At 38.1% G+C, this 19031-nt stretch overlaps 1 protein-coding gene and 1 non-coding gene across 4 annotated transcripts in view; both read left to right on the top strand.

The window, feature by feature from the left end:
• The window catches only part of IPO7 (importin 7), a 34692-nt gene that overhangs the window by 2881 nt on the left and 12780 nt on the right, over positions 1–19031 (top strand). For all 3 annotated transcript variants that reach the window (XM_059848865.1, XM_059848864.1, XM_059848866.1), the window contains exons 2-14: positions 5802–5883; positions 7462–7615; positions 7951–8109; positions 10392–10548; positions 11149–11238; positions 11652–11746; positions 11852–11936; positions 14983–15117; positions 15635–15734; positions 16773–16849; positions 17192–17308; positions 18087–18176; positions 18699–18864. In XM_059848865.1, the coding sequence (XP_059704848.1) occupies positions 5802–5883; positions 7462–7615; positions 7951–8109; positions 10392–10548; positions 11149–11238; positions 11652–11746; positions 11852–11936; positions 14983–15117; positions 15635–15734; positions 16773–16849; positions 17192–17308; positions 18087–18176; positions 18699–18864 (1507 nt within the window). The remainder of the gene's footprint in view (positions 1–5801; positions 5884–7461; positions 7616–7950; positions 8110–10391; positions 10549–11148; positions 11239–11651; positions 11747–11851; positions 11937–14982; positions 15118–15634; positions 15735–16772; positions 16850–17191; positions 17309–18086; positions 18177–18698; positions 18865–19031) is intronic.
• Positions 18370–18550, top strand: LOC132329529 (small nucleolar RNA SNORA23). Its single transcript, XR_009487087.1, has one exon. It is a non-coding gene; the product is annotated as a small nucleolar RNA SNORA23 (small nucleolar RNA).

The raw sequence follows: 19031 nt of genomic DNA, 5'->3' as shown, positions 1-19031 counted from the left end.
ATGAAAATAGATATTTTTAACTATGCAGTTATGGAATGACACTCTGAAAACAATACGGAGTGTTGTTTCATCTTCTAATATCAACATATTTATAAAGGTGCAGTTGCTAGATAATACTTTCCTTGCAGGTTTTTTCTTTGTAATTCCAGGGAATTTATAACTTCACTGTGATAAGTCTTCTAAGGCCCTGAGATTCACGTCAGTGTGTGAGCAAATCAGACATCTTTTTAGATGTCATTAAAATTTTTAGAATTTTTGTCTGACAATGTTTGGGGGGTGGGAAAAGTGCAATCCCCTGTAACTCATCTTTTTTTGTAAGTCAGAGCTCAACAGAGTTTGTTTAGGAAGAGATCCCGATGCTCTACTGGGAAGTGACTTTCAGAAGTTGCATTTAAGGTTTTTTGTGTTCTAATGTGAGTGACAAGGAAAGGCTAAAGAGGAATTCCTGTTGGCTGGCCACCATCACCATTGATTTAACAGTGCAGTAGGGCCTGGTTCAGTGCCTTTCACTGCTCCTTAATAGCTACAAATGTCAGAAGGATGGAATGGTTGCATTAAATGATTGGACTCTTAGCTGCTGAGAGGTTAAGAGTGGAAGGCTGTCAAAGGGGAAGAGGCAAGCTTCTTCTTACATGGAGTCTTTCAGACAGGATTTTTCAAATGCTGAATGCTATGGATACTTTGGGTGAGGGGTTTATAGTGTTACCTCTGGAATTGAAATTTTTTTAACCTTTTCTAACATAGTCTGCATGTGTAACATCTACAGCTCTCTATTGTAGTGTAAGAAAAAGAACAGAGCATGAGTTTCTTGGCTTTGATTGTCAGATCATGGGGTCTCTTTTGAAGTTGTTGGTGTGACATTTTACCCAAAGTACTTGGTTACTTTCACTTCCCTCCTCTTCCATCTGTGTATTCTGGTGTGTGCTACATGAGGGGTGCTTTGGGTGTTTAAAGCTGCATGTGCCAAGGCTGGGCCGACACCAGGAATCCCCTTGGGGGCAGTAAGGAACCGAGGGAGCCTTGGCTCCGCTAGGAAGAAGTTTCCTTCCCCGTGCAAGTTGCCCAGCACGAGGTAAAAATCCGAGCAGAAAGGGCCACTTGTCACTTTGTCATGACTTAGCAAATAGTTGCTGGTGTGCCTAGCACATTGCTTTTTCCTCAGCCAGTAGAGCAAATAGTCCTGCAAACTTGCAGAAAGCCGTGAAAGGAGCAGGGGGGGATGTTTGCAGGAACTGCTAAGTGTGTGTGTATCTTTTGTGGATGTTAAACTAGGTTTGCATATACATTGTAGCTGCATAAGAGGTGGCAAAACTGGCTTGCAAAAAAACCTGAGGTCAGAACGACTTCCACACCTGCTGAGTTCTTAAAAAAGAATTAAAAGAGTGCTAGGGGTGGTTTGCTGATTCAGCCTGGCCTTACAGCTCCTGACCTTACCTTTCTGTAAGAAAACAGTTTCATCTCAGTGTAATAGTTACATGCACCCAGTCCTGCTATGGCCCAGATCAAAAATTGCATGTAGATTTTTTTCCCCCAAAACTGGAATGGAGGAGAAGCATTGAATTTATTTTTTTAAAACGTATTTATTTTTAAAATGTTAGCTTTTATTCACATGTGTGCTACTTTGAATAGCTATATAAATAACCTGGGGTTCCAGTTCAGCAGCATTTAGTAAGTGTTGCTCATCTGTTATGCTTTTTTGGGCAACAGTAAAGGAGGTACCTATTGTACTGTGTTTGTTATGGTATGTCAGCTTCCTGATGTCTGAAGAGAATGCATAGAGGTCTTTTTACCCAAGATGAAACTTGGTTTTAAGATTTAGAGTCATGCAGGCTTTGTGTGAGAGATGAATATTCCAGCATTAAAGATTAATTTAAGTTACTGCAGTGAGTATCATTACTGGAGGAAAAGTGCTTTTCCACGTTGTAATTAACTATTCATAGTTCACATGCCATGAACTGGTCTCTTCAGTGTCAACTTTGAACTTCATTCCTCTTGTGGACTCTGCAGCTCTGGTGTGACACTTTTCTCAAAAGTCTCTTTTAGCACATGTGTAACAAATCAACCCTGCTAGGAAAAACTGCAATGTGCAAAAAGATTGTGTGTTCTGGGGCAGTGATTGGCATTAACAGACAGTGGTGCAAGGTTTGTGGTCTGATAGAACACATTCCTCAGCTAGCCAGGCTGCATAGCAAAGATTGCTCTTGGGAAAAGTCCCCAAATTCTTTGGCTCTTAGACAGCCAAGTCATACCAGTGACATGGCATGTTAGACCTTTTGTAAGGGGAAGGACTTGAGATGAGTTTTGGTTTTGTTTTTCTTTAAATGCTGAGTTAAGTGCTGGAAAAGTGACTTATATGACAGAACTATTTTTAAAATAATACTGTAGTTCTCTAAATTTAATGTTTACTTCTAAGTGGTACATGTTAACAAGGAGCAAGAGAATAAAAGTAAAGAATTTATCAACGTCAGAACTTTGAAGTCTTAAATTTTCTGTTCTTCATGCAGTTTAGAGTATGTGATAGGGACCATTGTGAAATCCTGATTTTAGTTCTAAACTGAACCTAAAATAGGTGTGGTTTTTAGTCTGGTTGTTTTTTTTAGCAGTGCAGTCAGTGAAGAGGAGCATGTTGTCCTGAGAAGCAGCCCTCTTGGGGCAGTAAAATTATTAAAGATGGAAATAGCTGAAAGGGATGTGGATTCAGTATTTTTTAATGCTGTGGATACAAAAAGGCACCTGTGGTGGTGTCTTGCTTTAGGTTCAGTTGTTTTTCTCCAAGTGCCAGTAAAACACTGGATGCTCTTTTTAAGAGAGGCAGAGCAGTGAGAGGTGATTGTAGTACCTGGTGTTTTATTTGAGCATTCAGTACACCCTTGTCTTCTTGGAGCTGTCCCTACTCATCCCTACAGCTCAGTTTCTCTGCAATCACTTTCCTTTCAGTGCCTTGGGAAGGAGTTTGGGAGTCCTTTACATCCCACAGAGAGTGCATGGAAGTGTTAACGTAGCTCTGTGTGAATGTAGGTCTTAGAAAAGAGGATTAAGAGCAGGCTTTGATTGGCAAGTACAAGGTATTTTACTTGTATTAAAAGCACAGATTATATCTTGGCTGAATCTGCTTTGAACCACTAAAGGTGATAAAGCAGCTCATCCTCCTGGTTGGTTGGAGTCTGATGCTTCAGATGCTAATAAGGATGATACCTGTAAGATTTTTAAAAAACCAAACAGATAATGGTGTAGATGTTTCAGTTTTGTCTCCTAAAGTTTGCTACAGTTCAAAAAACCCAATGAAAATATGTTAATCCCACACACTAATAGAATTGGTATTTCTAGGGAGCTTTGGTAGCCTGCTGTAGGCACAGGCTCAGTCCTGTCTTTGTAAAGAAAACATTCCTTGATATTTTATTAAATTTCAGTGTGTGGCAGTTTTGTACACTGCTGTCTATTTTTTTTCTTTTATGACATAAGATTTTAAAAATTTAATTTCTTTTGGTTTTCCCATTGGTTCCTTAGTAGCTTTTAAGCATTATTTCCATATTTGTTGCTGAAATTGATGGTTTTTACTCCAGGAATAGCGGTCATTTATCATGGGAAAGGGAATGTAATCCTTCATTTCTTAAATTATAGGATTAAATGCTTCTGACTTTGCAAACATTGCAAATTTTCACTGTAGAAAAGATATCTGTTAAGCTTATAGCCCTTGTGGAAAGACATCAGTTTGCACTTTTAAGTCCATTTTATGCAGACTAATATGACCTTACAGTAGGTGAGTTAAAGGTTATTGAAACTGAAAGCTTTCGTCAGGTTCAGGACACGTTAAACACGGGAGCACTTCCGCTGCCATTAATGTTAAGCGTATAATTGAGTGCTGTGCTGAATTAGGGTCTGATGTCATTCGGAATGTGCTGCAGGACTCTGTGTCTATTAATGTTCCTTAGGGAAAGGAGCAACTTAACGGGCCTGGAGCTGTAGGAGAAATCAAACCCAACTAGTAAATTTTATTTTAAATTCATTTATTCAACCACTGCTTGGCAGTTGAAGACAATTGCTTTATTTTTATATTTTTTTTTCATCGGAAAGCGTGTTTGCTTCTTGAGGACTTGGGGAATATCAGAGGGACATGGGTCAGCAGGACATGTGCTCATATTGCAGTGTCAGTTACTCTCAGTTCATCAAACCACGCTCTGTAAATAAACATTTCAGTGGGACCAGGTGTTTCTGGGTGCTCTGGAGCCTGTAGAGTTTTAGTGCACAGGATGAATGTGTTCAACAGTCTTTTAACATTTTGGGCAGATTCTTAAGTGAAGTTTGTCCTTCATTTGAAATCTGTTTTAAAGAACAGGACGTAGAAAACTAACCAAATCTGAGTACCAATGTCATGTCCCAGGCTGTCCCTTTCACACTTGTTACTGCTGGAACCTATTGGAGATACTTGCTCAGGAAAATAAAAGTTGAAGGGAACGTTCTAGTACTGTAGGAGTGAGCTGAGCAACATGACACACTTAGGAAGAATCTTGTCATCATTTCATACTCCAGAAGATTTTTTGGTCATACTAAAGGAATGGAAGGATAACTTCTGATTATTTCTCTTTATGATACGATGTTGCTGCAGTACCTCAGGCAGCCATTTGGTTTTCATAAATAGTGTGTGTAATTTCAATGGTTTTGAAAGTAACGAGTGGGTAAGAGGTGTTTTCCTAAGAGTTCAACAGGTTAAATTGTATGGATCTATGCAGTTGCCTTTGATAGGGGAACTGCAGAGAACATAGGAAACAACATTGACATGTAAGTGAAGATAAAGCAGAAAAACAAAGCTGTTTGGAAGTTGGCTGAGGCAGATCAGAACTTGTCCAACAGAATTTCTGTAAGGTTGAGGTCCCACAGCTTTTGTGGATAAGTGTTCCAGGCCTTGGCCTCCCTTGTGAGATTTTTTCCCTATGCATAAAAGAGGGATTTCCCACTGTAACTCATGCCCATGGACTCTTTACCTCGAGGAAAGCTATGTGGGTTTCAGGTAAGAAAAGCAGAGGTAGTTTTTAGGGATTGCAACTCGCTTTCCCCAGCAAAATTAATTTATTGTCTGGAGTTCTTGATGCTTGGGAAAGATGGGTAAAGGGTGTTACAGTAATGTTAAGGTTTGTTTGCTCATTGAAAATACAATCCAGTCCGTAAGGTATCAGTGACAGTTCTCATTATGGTAAGAAAAAGCATTTTTTGCTTTCTTTCTAAGTGAAACTCCTGCAAATCCTTGGGAAGTTGTTAGTGAGCGGATGTGTCTCCACTTGGATCTCCCTGCTGTTCCTTTGCTGTGGTGTGGTTCTCTGGACAGCTGCTGCAGTAGTGCATCAGTGGTCCCTTGGAACTGATTTTTCAGAAGGATGAAGTAGGAGTTGGACTTAGTTTTAAAACATTGTTCCCATCTGTTTCTTAGCTTATTATCTCATGAACTCATACCTTGCTAAAGGTCACTGTAAACTTGCTGTGCTTGGGTTTTTCGGGCTGTTCAGGTGCTCTTGCTTCAGGTGTTTGTTCTGAGTGGGGAACATGTTCTGTGACTGTGGAAGGCTGATTCCTATTCTGTGATTTCTTCAGCTGTTACCTTAAACGGTAGGGTTTTTCCTCACCCTTGCTGTCTTCAAAATACAGTGAGCACAAAACTTTGGAATGCTTTGGCTGATTAGCTGACTCCTGTGCAACTGGCTGAATTGCTGGTATTCTATTGATTGCATTACATCATTATAAAGATATTGTAAAACATAATGGAAGTATTCTAAAACTTAACTCTTTTTTTTTTCCCTTCTCCATAGGCTCATAAGTCAGTGAACTTTGTTTCAACTCTGCTTCAGATCACTATGTCCGAGCAACTGGATTTACCAGTGAGACAGGCAGGCAAGTGTTCAAATATTTTTGTCATTGTATGTACTCAAATGGTGCATACACACAAGTACACATGCAGATACTGTTAAAGAATTCTAATGGTTTTAATGTCAAGCACTCAGAAGTTGGGAGTTGCTCACATTGCAGTCATCACAAGCTTTTATCTGGCACCATTCACTGAATAAGGAAGACAGAAAGAAAAGGTGTGTCTGGCTCTTGAATGATTCTTCCCCTTTATCTCTAGTGAACATTCCTGGGGGAAGCAGAATGGTTTATGATGCTGGTGCACTTGGTCCAAGGAGGTCATTTAAACTTGTACTGGGAGCACTAATGTTTCTAAATATACCAAGTGGAAGAAAACAAATTTGCATTTTTTGGAACCCTGCTTATTTGCATGCGAACCATCAGTAAAATTGGATGTTGATTATTGACAGCTCCAAACATCACCTTAAAGCTGCCCTAAGTACTTGGTAGAGGTTTTTAGTACAATACTCCAGTGGGTTTTCTGACTGGTCAGGAGGGTGTGATCTGGACTGCTTATTTGGACCTTCTATGTAGTAAACTACTCTAAGTTGTAGCCCAAACTTAGCTTGCATTTTTATCTTACTGCTTGGGGATACCGTTCAAATGATGACTCCAAAAACTTACTGCCCTATAAGTGTAACATGCAGAAGTTTGAAGAAAACCTCTGAAGCTTCACCCTCCTCCACATAAGCCAATTAAACCCCAAAGCATCCTGTAGAGAGTGGGGATGGCTCATTCAAGGCCCAGCTTACAGTGTGTGTTTGCAAAGCAATTATTGATAAATCTCTCTGAGGGCTGGCTCAAGTCTCTATTACTTCAATCTTGTAATAATCTGCTGAGTGTTTCTTGACCTCTGCAGACACTTTCAGAAGCTCTCTGGTTTCTGAATCTTCAAAAGGTGCCTATGAAAGTTAGGAAGCGAAGTTGCTATATGGATTTTTATGTAGAATTAGATTAACAATAACTTTGTTACCAGTTTGCCATTTTAGATTTCCTGTTGTATGTTGTAAGTGTTTTTCCAACTGCCACACAAGCAGTTTGGATATGGTTGTCAAATGGTAAGTGCAGGGTTTGTTCCAGCAGCCTGATTGCTACAAATTGCTGTAGCACATAACCTGGGTATAAAGGAGCTCTGTTTCTCTGGCATTCATTCCTGTATCACTAACTTAGATTTTTTTTTTTTTTTTTTTTTGCTTACAAGGGATGTTTTAGGCTGTCATTAGTATTGATCAGCTTTTCTTTTTCAGTTCTAATGAAAATATTGAGAAAAACATTATGGATTTTTCAGAAGTGTGTTGCTAAATAGTTCCACAACTACTTACCTGAATCACAGCTAAAAGCAATACCTGCAGTATTTTTATATTAAATGGGTGACAGAGTATCAATTTAGTAAATTATTGGGTTAATAACTTGCATGGTTTATGTATTTTGGTTCTCCTACTTAAGAAGGGACAATGATTTTGTAATTTTGGTCGGTTTTGTTCTAAAAAATATTTGCTTGTAAGAGGTGTGTTTGTTTTGTGCTTTGAATGGCTGCCAGCTGATTTGGCACTCTTTGTTTCACAGGGGTTATCTACTTGAAAAATATGATAACCCAGTATTGGCCAGACCGTGAAAGTGCTCCTGGGGAGATCCCACCTTACTCCATCCCAGAGGAGGACAGACACTGCATCCGTGAGAACATTGTAGAAGCCATTATCCACTCTCCTGAGCTGATCAGGTGCACACTTTTAGCCTCTGTGTGAATTGCCTGTGGATTCTGACTCTTGGGTTTCTTTCTTTTTATATTTTTCCCCCAGCCAAGATCACCCACGTGCAAAGCATCATTGTCACACACTGTGTATCCTAAACATAGAATTAATCTAGATGGAAAAACAGTTTTCAGCTTGTATAACATGTAGAAATTTGTAGAATATTAAGTAGAAACTACAGAACCTAAACCTTCTAAACAAAAAGGAAGTCTAAGTATGGACAGTTTTTGCTGCTTCAAGACTACAAGAATATTATTAAAATAATAGTAGTAACTTTTAAAATGGTTGTGTTTTTGATTTCCAGAGTGCAGCTTACTACTTGCATTCACCACATTATCAAGTATGATTATCCAAGTCGCTGGACTGCAGTTGTGGAGAAAATTGGATTTTATCTCCAATCTGACAATAGTGCTTGCTGGCTTGGAATTCTTCTCTGTCTTTATCAGCTTGTGAAAAACTATGAGTAAGTTCTTTCTCCATATAAACCAGCAAAATTAATATATTGGTGTCTATTTTTTGTACTCTGTGTATATTGTAACTGTGTAGAATTGTTTATGGGACTGCACAAAAGTGATGGAAATGTAATGTCAGAAAGTATTCTTGGCTACTTGCTGTGCAGATGCTGGCTCATGTATCTTCTCATCTAAAAATGACAAAAACTGCCTTCATTAAAAGTTTGAATTCAGAAAAAAGAGGTGTTTTAAAACCTTAGTGTGGTGGTTGTTTTTTATGGATTGATGGCAGTAAGAAAGTGCTCAAAATCATGACTTTTGCAGGAATTTATCACTTAAATCAGGTTTAAACTTTTAAACAATTGGTACTCTAGTACTTGGTGACAGTTATCATAGAAAGGTTTCAAAGTGTAAAATCTAGAATGTTGGGAGCTCAGAATTAGTTAACTGGCTTTGGTATGATCACTTGGGTGATCAGAGAAAAGGACAATCCTGGAGTCAGGGAATTGTAGTAGTGGAACTGATGGGATCCACAACTTACTTTTTCAAAGCATTGGAATGCATAACATTTCTCTTTCAGGTTCTTGATTTAAAATGTTGCATGGAAAAATTTCCATCTAATTTAATGATTTTTACGTCACTCAGTGTAAAACAGTGAATGTCAGTTTCTCAAAAATACTTTTACAGGAATGCCATGAAAATCTTTGTAATCCCAAGTGGGACTTTTCTTAGTGGCTGAAAATTTTAAGTCCTGCTAGGAAAGGAACACAAAAAATTTCTCACTTGATTTTCAGCTTAAAGATCTTTAACCAAATATGCTGCAGAGATCTGGGAGCTGTAAATGAAGAAGTGTGCAGTGGTAGTGAATTATGATGATAGAAATAAATGCATGTTTAGGGATCTGAGTGCAGTCACTGTGTGATAAGGCACCAGGTGTGTCTGTAGTCTCAGCTGATCAAACACTTCAGCTGAGGCCAGGAACTGCTCCTGCTTGCTCAGCTTTCTGGTGGAGTCAGCAAGGGTGAGTTTCATGTCCCCAGTCATGTAGGAATGTGCACATTTCAGTTTCAGTCAGTTTAGTGGGACACGAATCAGTGTGATGTTATTATTTTGATCAAGTTTTTACTGCCTGAGTTGTAGGAATATTTAAGTTTTGAATTTTTTGTCCTTAACATGGGACATAAATATCTTGGAGCTTTTCACTTTTTTTTTTCTTCAAATTCTACCAGCAAGATCAAATGGCTGCTTTTTGCATAGTAATTTTTTTCTAGTGTTTTTCATTTTTCTTGTGAAAATTAGAAACAGGATTTTTCTGAGCAACATTTTATTTTAATGTTTGGATTTCTGGTTTAGAAAATGTATGAAAACTGTATTATTGAACAGGATTTTGGAGCCCAGTATTTTGTAGTAGTTCTTAAAAGAACATGCCATCTGGCAGCAGACTGAGTAGTCTCTTTCTTGGTATATTCTGAAAATTGCCAGTGTTTAGGAAGTCAAGAATTGATATTTAATATTAGTGAAAAGTCTACAAGAAATGTGTTTGAAAAACAAATGAAACCAAAGCTCAATCCTCCAACCCAGAAATCTCCCACAGGAGTCCACGAGTCTGACAAGTATTGATTGCTGAATCAAGAAACAAATGCACAATCATAAAATGATATTTTACCTTATTGTCATCACCAGTATGGAATAGATCCTGCTCTGCTGTGGTAACTCTTGAATCAGTTAGGAGTTTCTTGTGTGTAAGTTAAAATCTGGGGCAGAGATTTCAAAATGTGGCTTCATTTCCTTTCAGGAATTTAGAAGTGTGGGAGAAAGGAAGTGGAGCCTTATTTTCAGCATGGGCAAGCTGGTGGGCTGTCCCTAGCATAGAAGGTCTGAGGTTTTACTTCAAGGGTGGTTGCCTGCTCAGAGTCTGCCCCACAGCCTGGAATGCCACCTTCTCTAACTGATTATTGCCTTTGGGCAAATTAAATGGTGAGATGTGAGAGCCATCAGTGCCAGGCTGCAAGAGGCTCCTCAGTTTGCTTTATCCAGTGCCAGTGAAGCAATGTAGCTTCTGCAAATATTTTGAGAAACTGTGCACTCTGATTAATGTATTTCTTAACTGTAACACCATCTGGCTATGGCTTTATTTCCGATTCTGTCACAGGAACTGGCTAGGGGTTTCTTTTGAAGTGACAGGTTGTTATGAGCTGTCATATAACCTACTTGTGCCTACACTGGGGCAAGGTGAGCTTTTTCAATTTGAAGCCACCTGAAACTATGAAACTGGTTTTGCTCTTCTCTAAAGGTACAAGAAACCAGAGGAGCGGAGTCCCTTGATAGCTGCAATGCAACATTTTCTGCCAGTCCTGAAGGACAGCTTCATTCAGCTCTTGAATGATCCATCAGACCAATCTGTCCTCATCCAGAAACAGATCTTCAAAATATTTTATGCCCTTGTCCAGGTAAAAAATGTTGTATACACTTGAACAATATTTTAAAGCATTATGCTTTTCCTTAAAAATAGTGAATGACAGAAATATTACAGTATTAGATTACATCTGAATCATTTTCTCTACTACTCAGCTCCATGAATCACAAGTTTCTGATTGTCTTGTGCTTTTACTTTTGAGCAGTGCTATTCCTGGTTGGCATTAGATAAAAGTTACACTTGCCATCCTCTAAGGTAGGGTGTTTGCTGAAAACCAGTTAGAAAATCAGTTTTCTAAGGACAGATTGTGGAGGCCTGCCTACAGAGAATTACCAGTGTAAATATAGCAGTTTGGAATGGAACTGCTGTTAAATGCTTCAGAAATTAGAGTAGCATCCATTTAAGTAGCATTTTAGCATTGCATAAGCACAATGAATTGAAACAAAGACCTCTAGCACCTTTGAGGATATTTAGGATATAGGTTAGATGGTGTTGAGTTCTTCAGCCTGGTTTTTGAGGTAAATTTCTGTCTTTCATGGTGTGGGGAAAGATTTGAAAGCTAAAATTTAAACTGTAAAAGTAACATAAATTTATTATAAAGCAATTAAAAAATAATTCTTTTTTTTTTAACCAGTACACATTACCTTTGGAGTTGATAAATCAGCAAAACCTGACAGAGTGGATAGAAATCCTGAAGACTGTTGTTGATAGGGACGTACCAGCTGTAAGTGGCTTTTGGCTATTTATGTCTTTAGGTTTAAGTATTTTTCATTCACTAGAATGTTATTTCTGCATTCTTTTTCTCTACAGATGCCAAGAAAATAATAAATAAAAAAGATTAAGCTAAATGGGGAGTTTCAAACAGACTAAACAAATTTTAAAAATATGTAGCTTGTATGCAAGTTCTATTTTTAAATTATAGCAAAACTTATTTTGGCTTCTTGTTTCAAAAATTTATTGATCATTTTGACATATTTCATGGGATTTATTTTTAGCTATGCTCTGCTGCATACTTCTATTAAGCTAGAAGTTTAAATGGCAGGTTAAAAGCAAGATATACTGTGTAATTGTTCTAATTACATATAATTTGAACTCTTTGTGAATAACTGGTAAATAATGTCCTTTTTTTTCCTAAAGGAAACCCTTCAGGTTGACGAAGATGATAGACCTGAGTTGCCTTGGTGGAAATGCAAGAAGTGGGCTTTGCATATCTTAGCTAGGCTCTTTGAGAGGTATTTTGTCTTCCATTATTAAAAAAACCCAAAAAACTCCAAGGAAACATTCAAGTCAGTAATGTTGCTGCACCCTTGAGTTTACATACTTGCTTCTAATTCTAGGTATGGAAGCCCTGGGAATGTTTCCAAGGAGTACAATGAGTTTGCTGAAGTTTTCCTGAAGGCCTTTGCTGTTGGTGTTCAGCAAGTAAGGAACACTGAGTGTGGGGGGAGTGTTAGGATAAGTTTAGAGTTAGTACTGATGGCTTATTTCATTATTTGCTGAAAAGGCTTCTTGCTCTTATTCACAGTTTTTTCCCAAGCACATTGGTATGGAAAGCAGGATGTCTCTGGGCTAAAAAAACATACTGATAAAGAAATTATCCATTTGCCACATATCACAATCCACTTTCCACTTGCAAGTCCTCAGATGAGCTTCAGACAAATGCTACCAATATTTTTCCTTTCTGAAAGAGATGGGTGTATGTGGTGTAGTTGACCTTCAGAACTACCTTTTAAATTCTGATATAGGTTATTTTTACCTAAAGTCAGTAAATGCTAAATTTTCAGCCTTCTGCAAAAGCCTGATCAAGCAGAGGCTCTCTTATAGACAGGTTATTCTGATGTTCCCTTTCCACTCATCTCCCTGTTTTGGGGTTGCCACTTGTGCTGTGTTTTACAATCTGCTCTATGCAAATAATCTTTGGATTAATTAAAAACTTCAGGTATGTTTTTATAAAATCATCTCATATTTGGTTCATAAATACCTTTATTTTAAGGTGGTTATATTGCAAATGTAAATAGACTATTGATTTCTGAAAATCTCACAGTGCAGAATGTTTTCTTCCAAGCCTTTGAGTCAGACAAACAGTTCTTGGTTCAGTTTCTGTTCTCTTAATTTCTAGTGAAATTATAATGAATTACAGGCCTTTAAAAGAAGAGATGTAGGGAAAGTATCTCATAAATCCATGCATTTTGAAGGTTGGCCAAAGTATGGAAAGCATTTTTCACATGGAGTGTGAGGCAATATATCCCAACCTTCCGCTCAGGGAAGTGGTGTCAGTGTTGCTTTCTGAGGTGCTCACCTGTCACCTCTAGGTGACATTAGACAGATAATTTTTGCATGTTCTTTAAGGCCCTACTGGGTGCTTTGCACTTCCAAGATAAAATGAAGTTCTGACAAAGGGCTATAGCCAGAAGTATCTTTGAAAAGATAATTTTAACAGTTTGACAAAATGCTCATGTTTCTTTACTTTCTCTTTGAATCAATTTTGATCCTTATTGTTATTGCAGCTAGGGAGCTCCTAAGAATTCAGGTATTTAAAGAAAAGTGCTAAAAAATCAATACTTTGGCAGCCTTAGTTTGTTCCTAAACAATAATGTAACTTGTTTAGGAAGACAGACTGTGTTAAGGTTCTGCCCTCCATTTTTCTGCAGAAGATAGATCTTGGGCCTCTGCTCAGGACATGGAATCTGCCAAACAAATGCTGTGGAAGATTTTTGAGCAGGATGTATTTCTTAACAGAAATTGTAAATCTGTGAATTACTGAAGAATATAAATTTGGATGTGTTTCATGGAGTTCTCTCTACTCTCCAAAGTGTTTGCACCCTTTTAGTAAAGGAGTAATGGATAAATATAAGGCATAGGACTACCAGTGGTTCAAGTATGAACTTGAAATATACTGCTAATATTATTGTCATAATTACTTCTCACTGATTAGCCTCCTCAAAAAAAAAAAAAAAAAAATCCTGTACATTCAGCATTTACTTCAGCTAAACTTTCTTAGTTTGTCCAAACCAGGCTGAGCTGCCTAGCTGGAATACCCTGAATTTATCCCTTGTGTTAGCAGCTGTTTTGCTCAAGACACTTCTCAGGAGCCAGAACTAAGCCTGGTTGGACACTGCTGCCTTGTAGTTCCTTGGCACTGTTAGAGAATTTTATTTGCCCCAGAGTGTCCCTGCTGTTTTTCCTCACTGCAGTTCTTAAAAAATTTCTTCATTTTTTAATATCTTTACCTCCTACATCTGAATCATGAAACTACATGCATCTTCTTGGATAGTCCTAAAAAACTCTGCAAGTGTGAACTTTTGCTCTCCTCTCTTCTATCCTAACTCAATACCTAATGCCACAAAACCTTGTACTCACATGTTGGTACCAAGTAATCTCTCTCTAAATCCTGGAGGTTTTTAGACATGAGCAGTTCAAACTGCACCTTCAGAAGCAGTTTCACTTCACTTTGGAAAGTGATAAAGCATCTAGAGCATAAAACTGTTTGTAAAGCTGTGAATATTTTGATGAATGAGTGCATCCTCCTTAAACTGAAGTACAAGGCAATTCCTTTGGGGAAAACACTTCAGTCTTTGTGTAATGAATGGTATCAACAGCATTCATTTTCAAAATAATGAATCTTGTTTTCCCTAGATTTTTATTTTGGTAGTATTACAGATTGATCAATATTGTTCCAGCTCCTTTGAGTTGTGATTTTTAAAAAAATGCTTCTTTTGTGTGAAGACTTAAATGAAATCCTGGCAATGGGATTTGCCATTTCTCTCCAGTTAGTCATGCTGCTTCTGAAGGTGCAGTGTTTCCACTGACCTGCATTGGGCTACAGGGAATTCCCTTGGCATTACCCGTGCAAACCTCTACTGTGAGCTGTAATTTAATTACTAGTCATGGTCCCATGTCCTTTTCATGACCTTATTTGTGGAGAGCCATGGGCTTGAACTCCTTCTGTGAAGGAGTTCTGGATGCCACTGCAGGAGAAGAGTTGAGGCCAGAAAGCCGAAGGGAGTGACTGACTGCTGGATCACTCCACACACACACATTGCTCACAGCTGTGTGGCTGTGAGGCAGCACAGAGGCACAGATCAGACTGTGAGTGTAGAGTGTTCAGATCTAGTGGCTGGGTGTGAATTTCTGCCCCCAAAGAGTGAAGATGGAAAAATAAACCTCAGAGGCAGAGGGCAAAGCCCCCTGGGGTGTGTTGGTGGTGAATTAGCATGTATGGTTTGTGTTATTAAAGGATGGTATTTTTAAAAGATGTGCAAGCGCCCAGTATGAGCTGCAAATTGTCTTATGAAATTAACAATGACATTTGATAGAAGGCTTAGTCAGTACCCATTTTAGCCTAATGAATAAATGGGGGTTTTGTTAGTTTTGAGGGGTTCTTATGTAGGCTTGTGAGGGAGGGTAGAATTGTGGTGAAAATGGGCTGTGCTCAGTATAACATACTGATGGGATCTGATTTCTCTAGGTATTGCTGAAGGTGTTGTATCAATACAAGGAAAAGCAGTACATGGCTCCTAGAGTTCTGCAGCAAACACTAAATTACATCAATCAAGGAGTGTCTCATGCAGTCACCTGGAGGAATCTGAAACCTCATATTCAAGTAAGCCATTTTTGGGGTTTAATACTGAGATGACTCAGAAGTACATTAGTCAGTCTACTGTAGAGTGTTTCCAGCCTTGCTACAATTCACATTTTAGATACTTGTCTTATAAATTGCTGGTGGAAGGAGTTTAAGCCAGTTTAATGAAGGTTACCTTGAAACATGAGCAATGCCACTAATTTATTGCTGTCTCTCCTTTGTGCTTTAATTTATTAAAGATTACAATCTAACGCAGCAACACAGCATATTGGGAAATGGTGTTAGCTGCTGAATTTATGGCATTGAATCATCTCCACATGCCATTATCCAAAGCCAGTGGAGTATCTTGTGTTGTATTGTAACTCTGCCTAAACACAAAAGATGTGCTTTTTTTGTCAAGTGGCACATAAATCCACTCTAAATCCAAATAGTTTTAGAATGTTACTGACAGGATGGAGAAAATCTATAAAATACAGGACAGAATACAGAGATTGATTTAGTAGTGCTAACCAGTTTTCAATCTCTTTTTTTATTCCAGGGAATCATCCAGGATGTTATTTTCCCATTGATGTGCTATACAGATGCTGATGAAGAGCTTTGGCAAGAAGATCCATATGAATATATCCGCATGAAATTTGGTGAGCCTTTGAAATCTACTCAAGTTAAAAAATGGTTTCATGCAAAGATGGGATTTTTATGGGGTGTTTTTGTGATAACAGAGGTGGATTTAATCTTAAAAAAAAAAAGAGAGAGAGAAACACATTGTATTAATCAAATAATAGAAGTTGGACGTATTGGTGGAAAGGAGAGAGGATACAACAGTCAGCAATGGCACAGGAGTTGGTGCATTTGTGAAAGTATTTCATTTCCAAAGTTTTTATTGCAAGTCAAACAGTCCTGGTCTTGCTAGCAGCAACTACACAAATTTAATGTCATTTAAGGTTATGCCATAAACAGCTAGTATTTCAGGCCCTGGATTTCTTAGGGAATTTCACCCATGGCACAGTTCAGAGCAGATTTGCCCCAATGGTGAATGACATGTTATGGAGTAAGCCTGGCATTCCAGACTTGTCCTGTTTCACCTCCTGTGCTCTGCTACTCTTTACATTGGGGTTTACTCTAAGTCTCTGCAGTCCTCTGAGGCTGGGAACAAACAAAAATACTTCAGACTCCCTGAACAAATTCTTCCCTTCCCTAGGAATATTTATGTGGCTGGAACAAGGAATCTTAAAGGGTTTGGGAGTTTTTATCCCTCAGGTCAGAGGCATACTTGTGAACACTACAGGTATTGCTCAAGGCTCTGATAATCCTCTTCGGCAGAGAAATGAGAAACTGAGCATTTTTTAACCTAATTAATTCTGTGTGCTGGCCTGTAGAGCAAATAACATCCATGTCAAAACTTGACTGTTGTGTCTGCTTCTACTGTTGAAAAAGATTTATCTTAAAAATAAGAGACATAGAACTTCAAATTAGACCTGTAGAGGCAGTTATGATGAAAAACATGAAACATATGTATCCAAACACATGTTACTCTTTGGTCTTGGAATATTTCTAGCAAGAAGGCACGATTAACCACCTGAAGGGTGTTCTTTTTTCATTTTTTCTATTAAGTACATTGGGATCATGAACTGTAGTAAAGGACTGGAATTTAAAACTGTTACCATGTTATTTAACAGATGTATTTGAAGACTTCATTTCTCCAACAACTGCTGCTCAGACATTATTGTTTACATCGTGTAGTAAAAGGAAAGAGGTAAGTTGTTCAAGGATTATACTGAAATACCACCGGCTAAATTCAGTTTATTTGCTGAAAGAGCTATTAATAAAAGTTTTACTTTTCTGTTCTCATATCATAGTACGCTAAAATTTGAAATTCCAAATTTATTTTGCACTGGTATATTTATGGTTTTTTGTATTTGCAAATTCCCCTAGGACCCATTCTTGACAGAATATTGTGTGTTTATAACAAAGACATAAAACTGCCCACATTCCAGACTTGGAGCAGGCTGTTGGATATTGTAGCATTTCAGAGCACAGAGAATGATACCTGGGATGATTGACTGGAATTCTTTGACTAACCTTACATGTAATCTAGGTCCTGCAGAAGACGATGGGCTTTTGTTATCAAATCCTTACGGAGCCAAATGCTGATCCTCGCAAGAAGGATGGTGCTTTACATATGATTGGCTCTTTGGCTGAAATTCTCCTAAAAGTAAGCAGAACAAATCTAGTGTTCTTTTCATCCTTTTTTTTGCCTCTCCTATGCTGTCTCTAACATATAGTACCTTAGAAGAAATGCAAATAGCTCTGAGTTCACAAGTTTCTGAATTGCTGCCAGTTTTTTTTAAGCTGTTGAACTTAATTGTTTTGGTTTAATGTCAGCTTAATTACTTAATTACCAAAGTTTTATAGGTCATGTTCAAGTTCAGATTATTAAGTTCCTTTAAGTTCTGTGCTTCTGGTGAGAATTCCTACACCATTTCTGTGATTCACTTAATTACATTCCCTTTTTTGTGGAAGAAAGGAAAAAAGTGCATCCAGTGAGAGGCTGTTTATTTAATGGACTGGTTTTTGTGTCTAGAAGAGAGGAAATAAAATGAAGTTAGAGATGTTGCTCGGTTCAAATGGTAACAAAACAGATGCATGGCGTGGACTTGTTTTTGCACCACAGCTCTGAGCAGTTTCCCTGACCACTTTTACTTTTGGTGCCAATGTGCTGCCAACAGAAATGTCTCGTGGGGTCAGAAAATGGCTGGGGAAAAAGGTGTCACTATATGACTGAAAATTTTAAAAATCCATGTAGGATCCAAGTTTAATTACTAATATAGGAGATCATTGCTGTGTGATTGACTTTAAAAAAGGGATAGGTGAAAAGTCTGAGGATTTGTTAAACTCTTCACACTTTATCATGTGTGACTTTTTTTACCAGGCTAGAAATACATTTTTATATGAAGTTTTAAACTGATGTGCTTCCCTTCATATTTTGACAGAAAAAGATCTATAAGGATCAGATGGAATATATGTTGCAGAATCATGTGTTCCCTCTCTTCAGCAGTGAGCTGGGTTACATGAGAGCACGGGTAAGAAAGTGTGGCATTTATTGGTGAGATACAGTGTTCCAACTGAAGAATTCAGAAATCTGCAACTTTCTTCTCTCTCACAGATGCTCTCCTTTCTGCACCTTTTTCATAATAAATTGTACACCTTTTCCAGGGATGAGCACTAGTTTTTACATGTGATTATAGATAGCCCCTGTGTAGTTTTGGAATGGCTGCAGCGCTGTGTGCACGGTTTCCCATCTGTGTCTGGTGGTAGGGTCTGTGTGTGTTTTGCACATAGACTGTACTGCTCACACAAAACCTGTGGCCAAAGATGAACCTGAGATCATAGTACTGGTTTAGTGATGTCTGCAAGACAGCCTCCCACTGACCAGCCTCCACACTCTCAAACATCTTCATCACTAAAAAATCTTACAGTATCTTTATTCATCAGGAGTTGCACCTCAGATTCAATAATTTGTGTAGGTTATGGTACACAAACAGTTGGTAATCCTGTTTGTAGGTTTTGTAGCTCTGAATTGCTTCACTGTTTTTTTTTTTTAGGCTTGCTGGGTTCTTCATTATTTCTGTGAAGTCAAATTTAAAAGTGACCAGAATCTCCAGACAGCCTTAGAACTCACGAGAAGGTGTCTGATAGATGATAGGGAAATGCCTGTGAAAGTGGAAGCTGCAATAGCTCTTCAAGTTCTCATCAGTAATCAAGAGAAAGGTAGGAGTCTTTTCTTACAGCTACAGGAAGCTTTAATGGAATAGCTGTTAACTTTGTGATGTTCAGGCAGATTTGGTCTCTTCTTCCCTCATGTTAATTCCTCTCTTGCAATTGTAACTTGTAATCATTTACTCTAATTTTTCAGGTAGAAAAGTTCAATTTTTTTA

This window comes from Haemorhous mexicanus, chromosome 6, assembly GCF_027477595.1.
Source record: "Haemorhous mexicanus isolate bHaeMex1 chromosome 6, bHaeMex1.pri, whole genome shotgun sequence".
NCBI classification, from domain to species: Eukaryota; Metazoa; Chordata; class Aves; order Passeriformes; family Fringillidae; genus Haemorhous; species Haemorhous mexicanus.
This window is presented reverse-complemented; position numbering and strand designations above follow the sequence as displayed.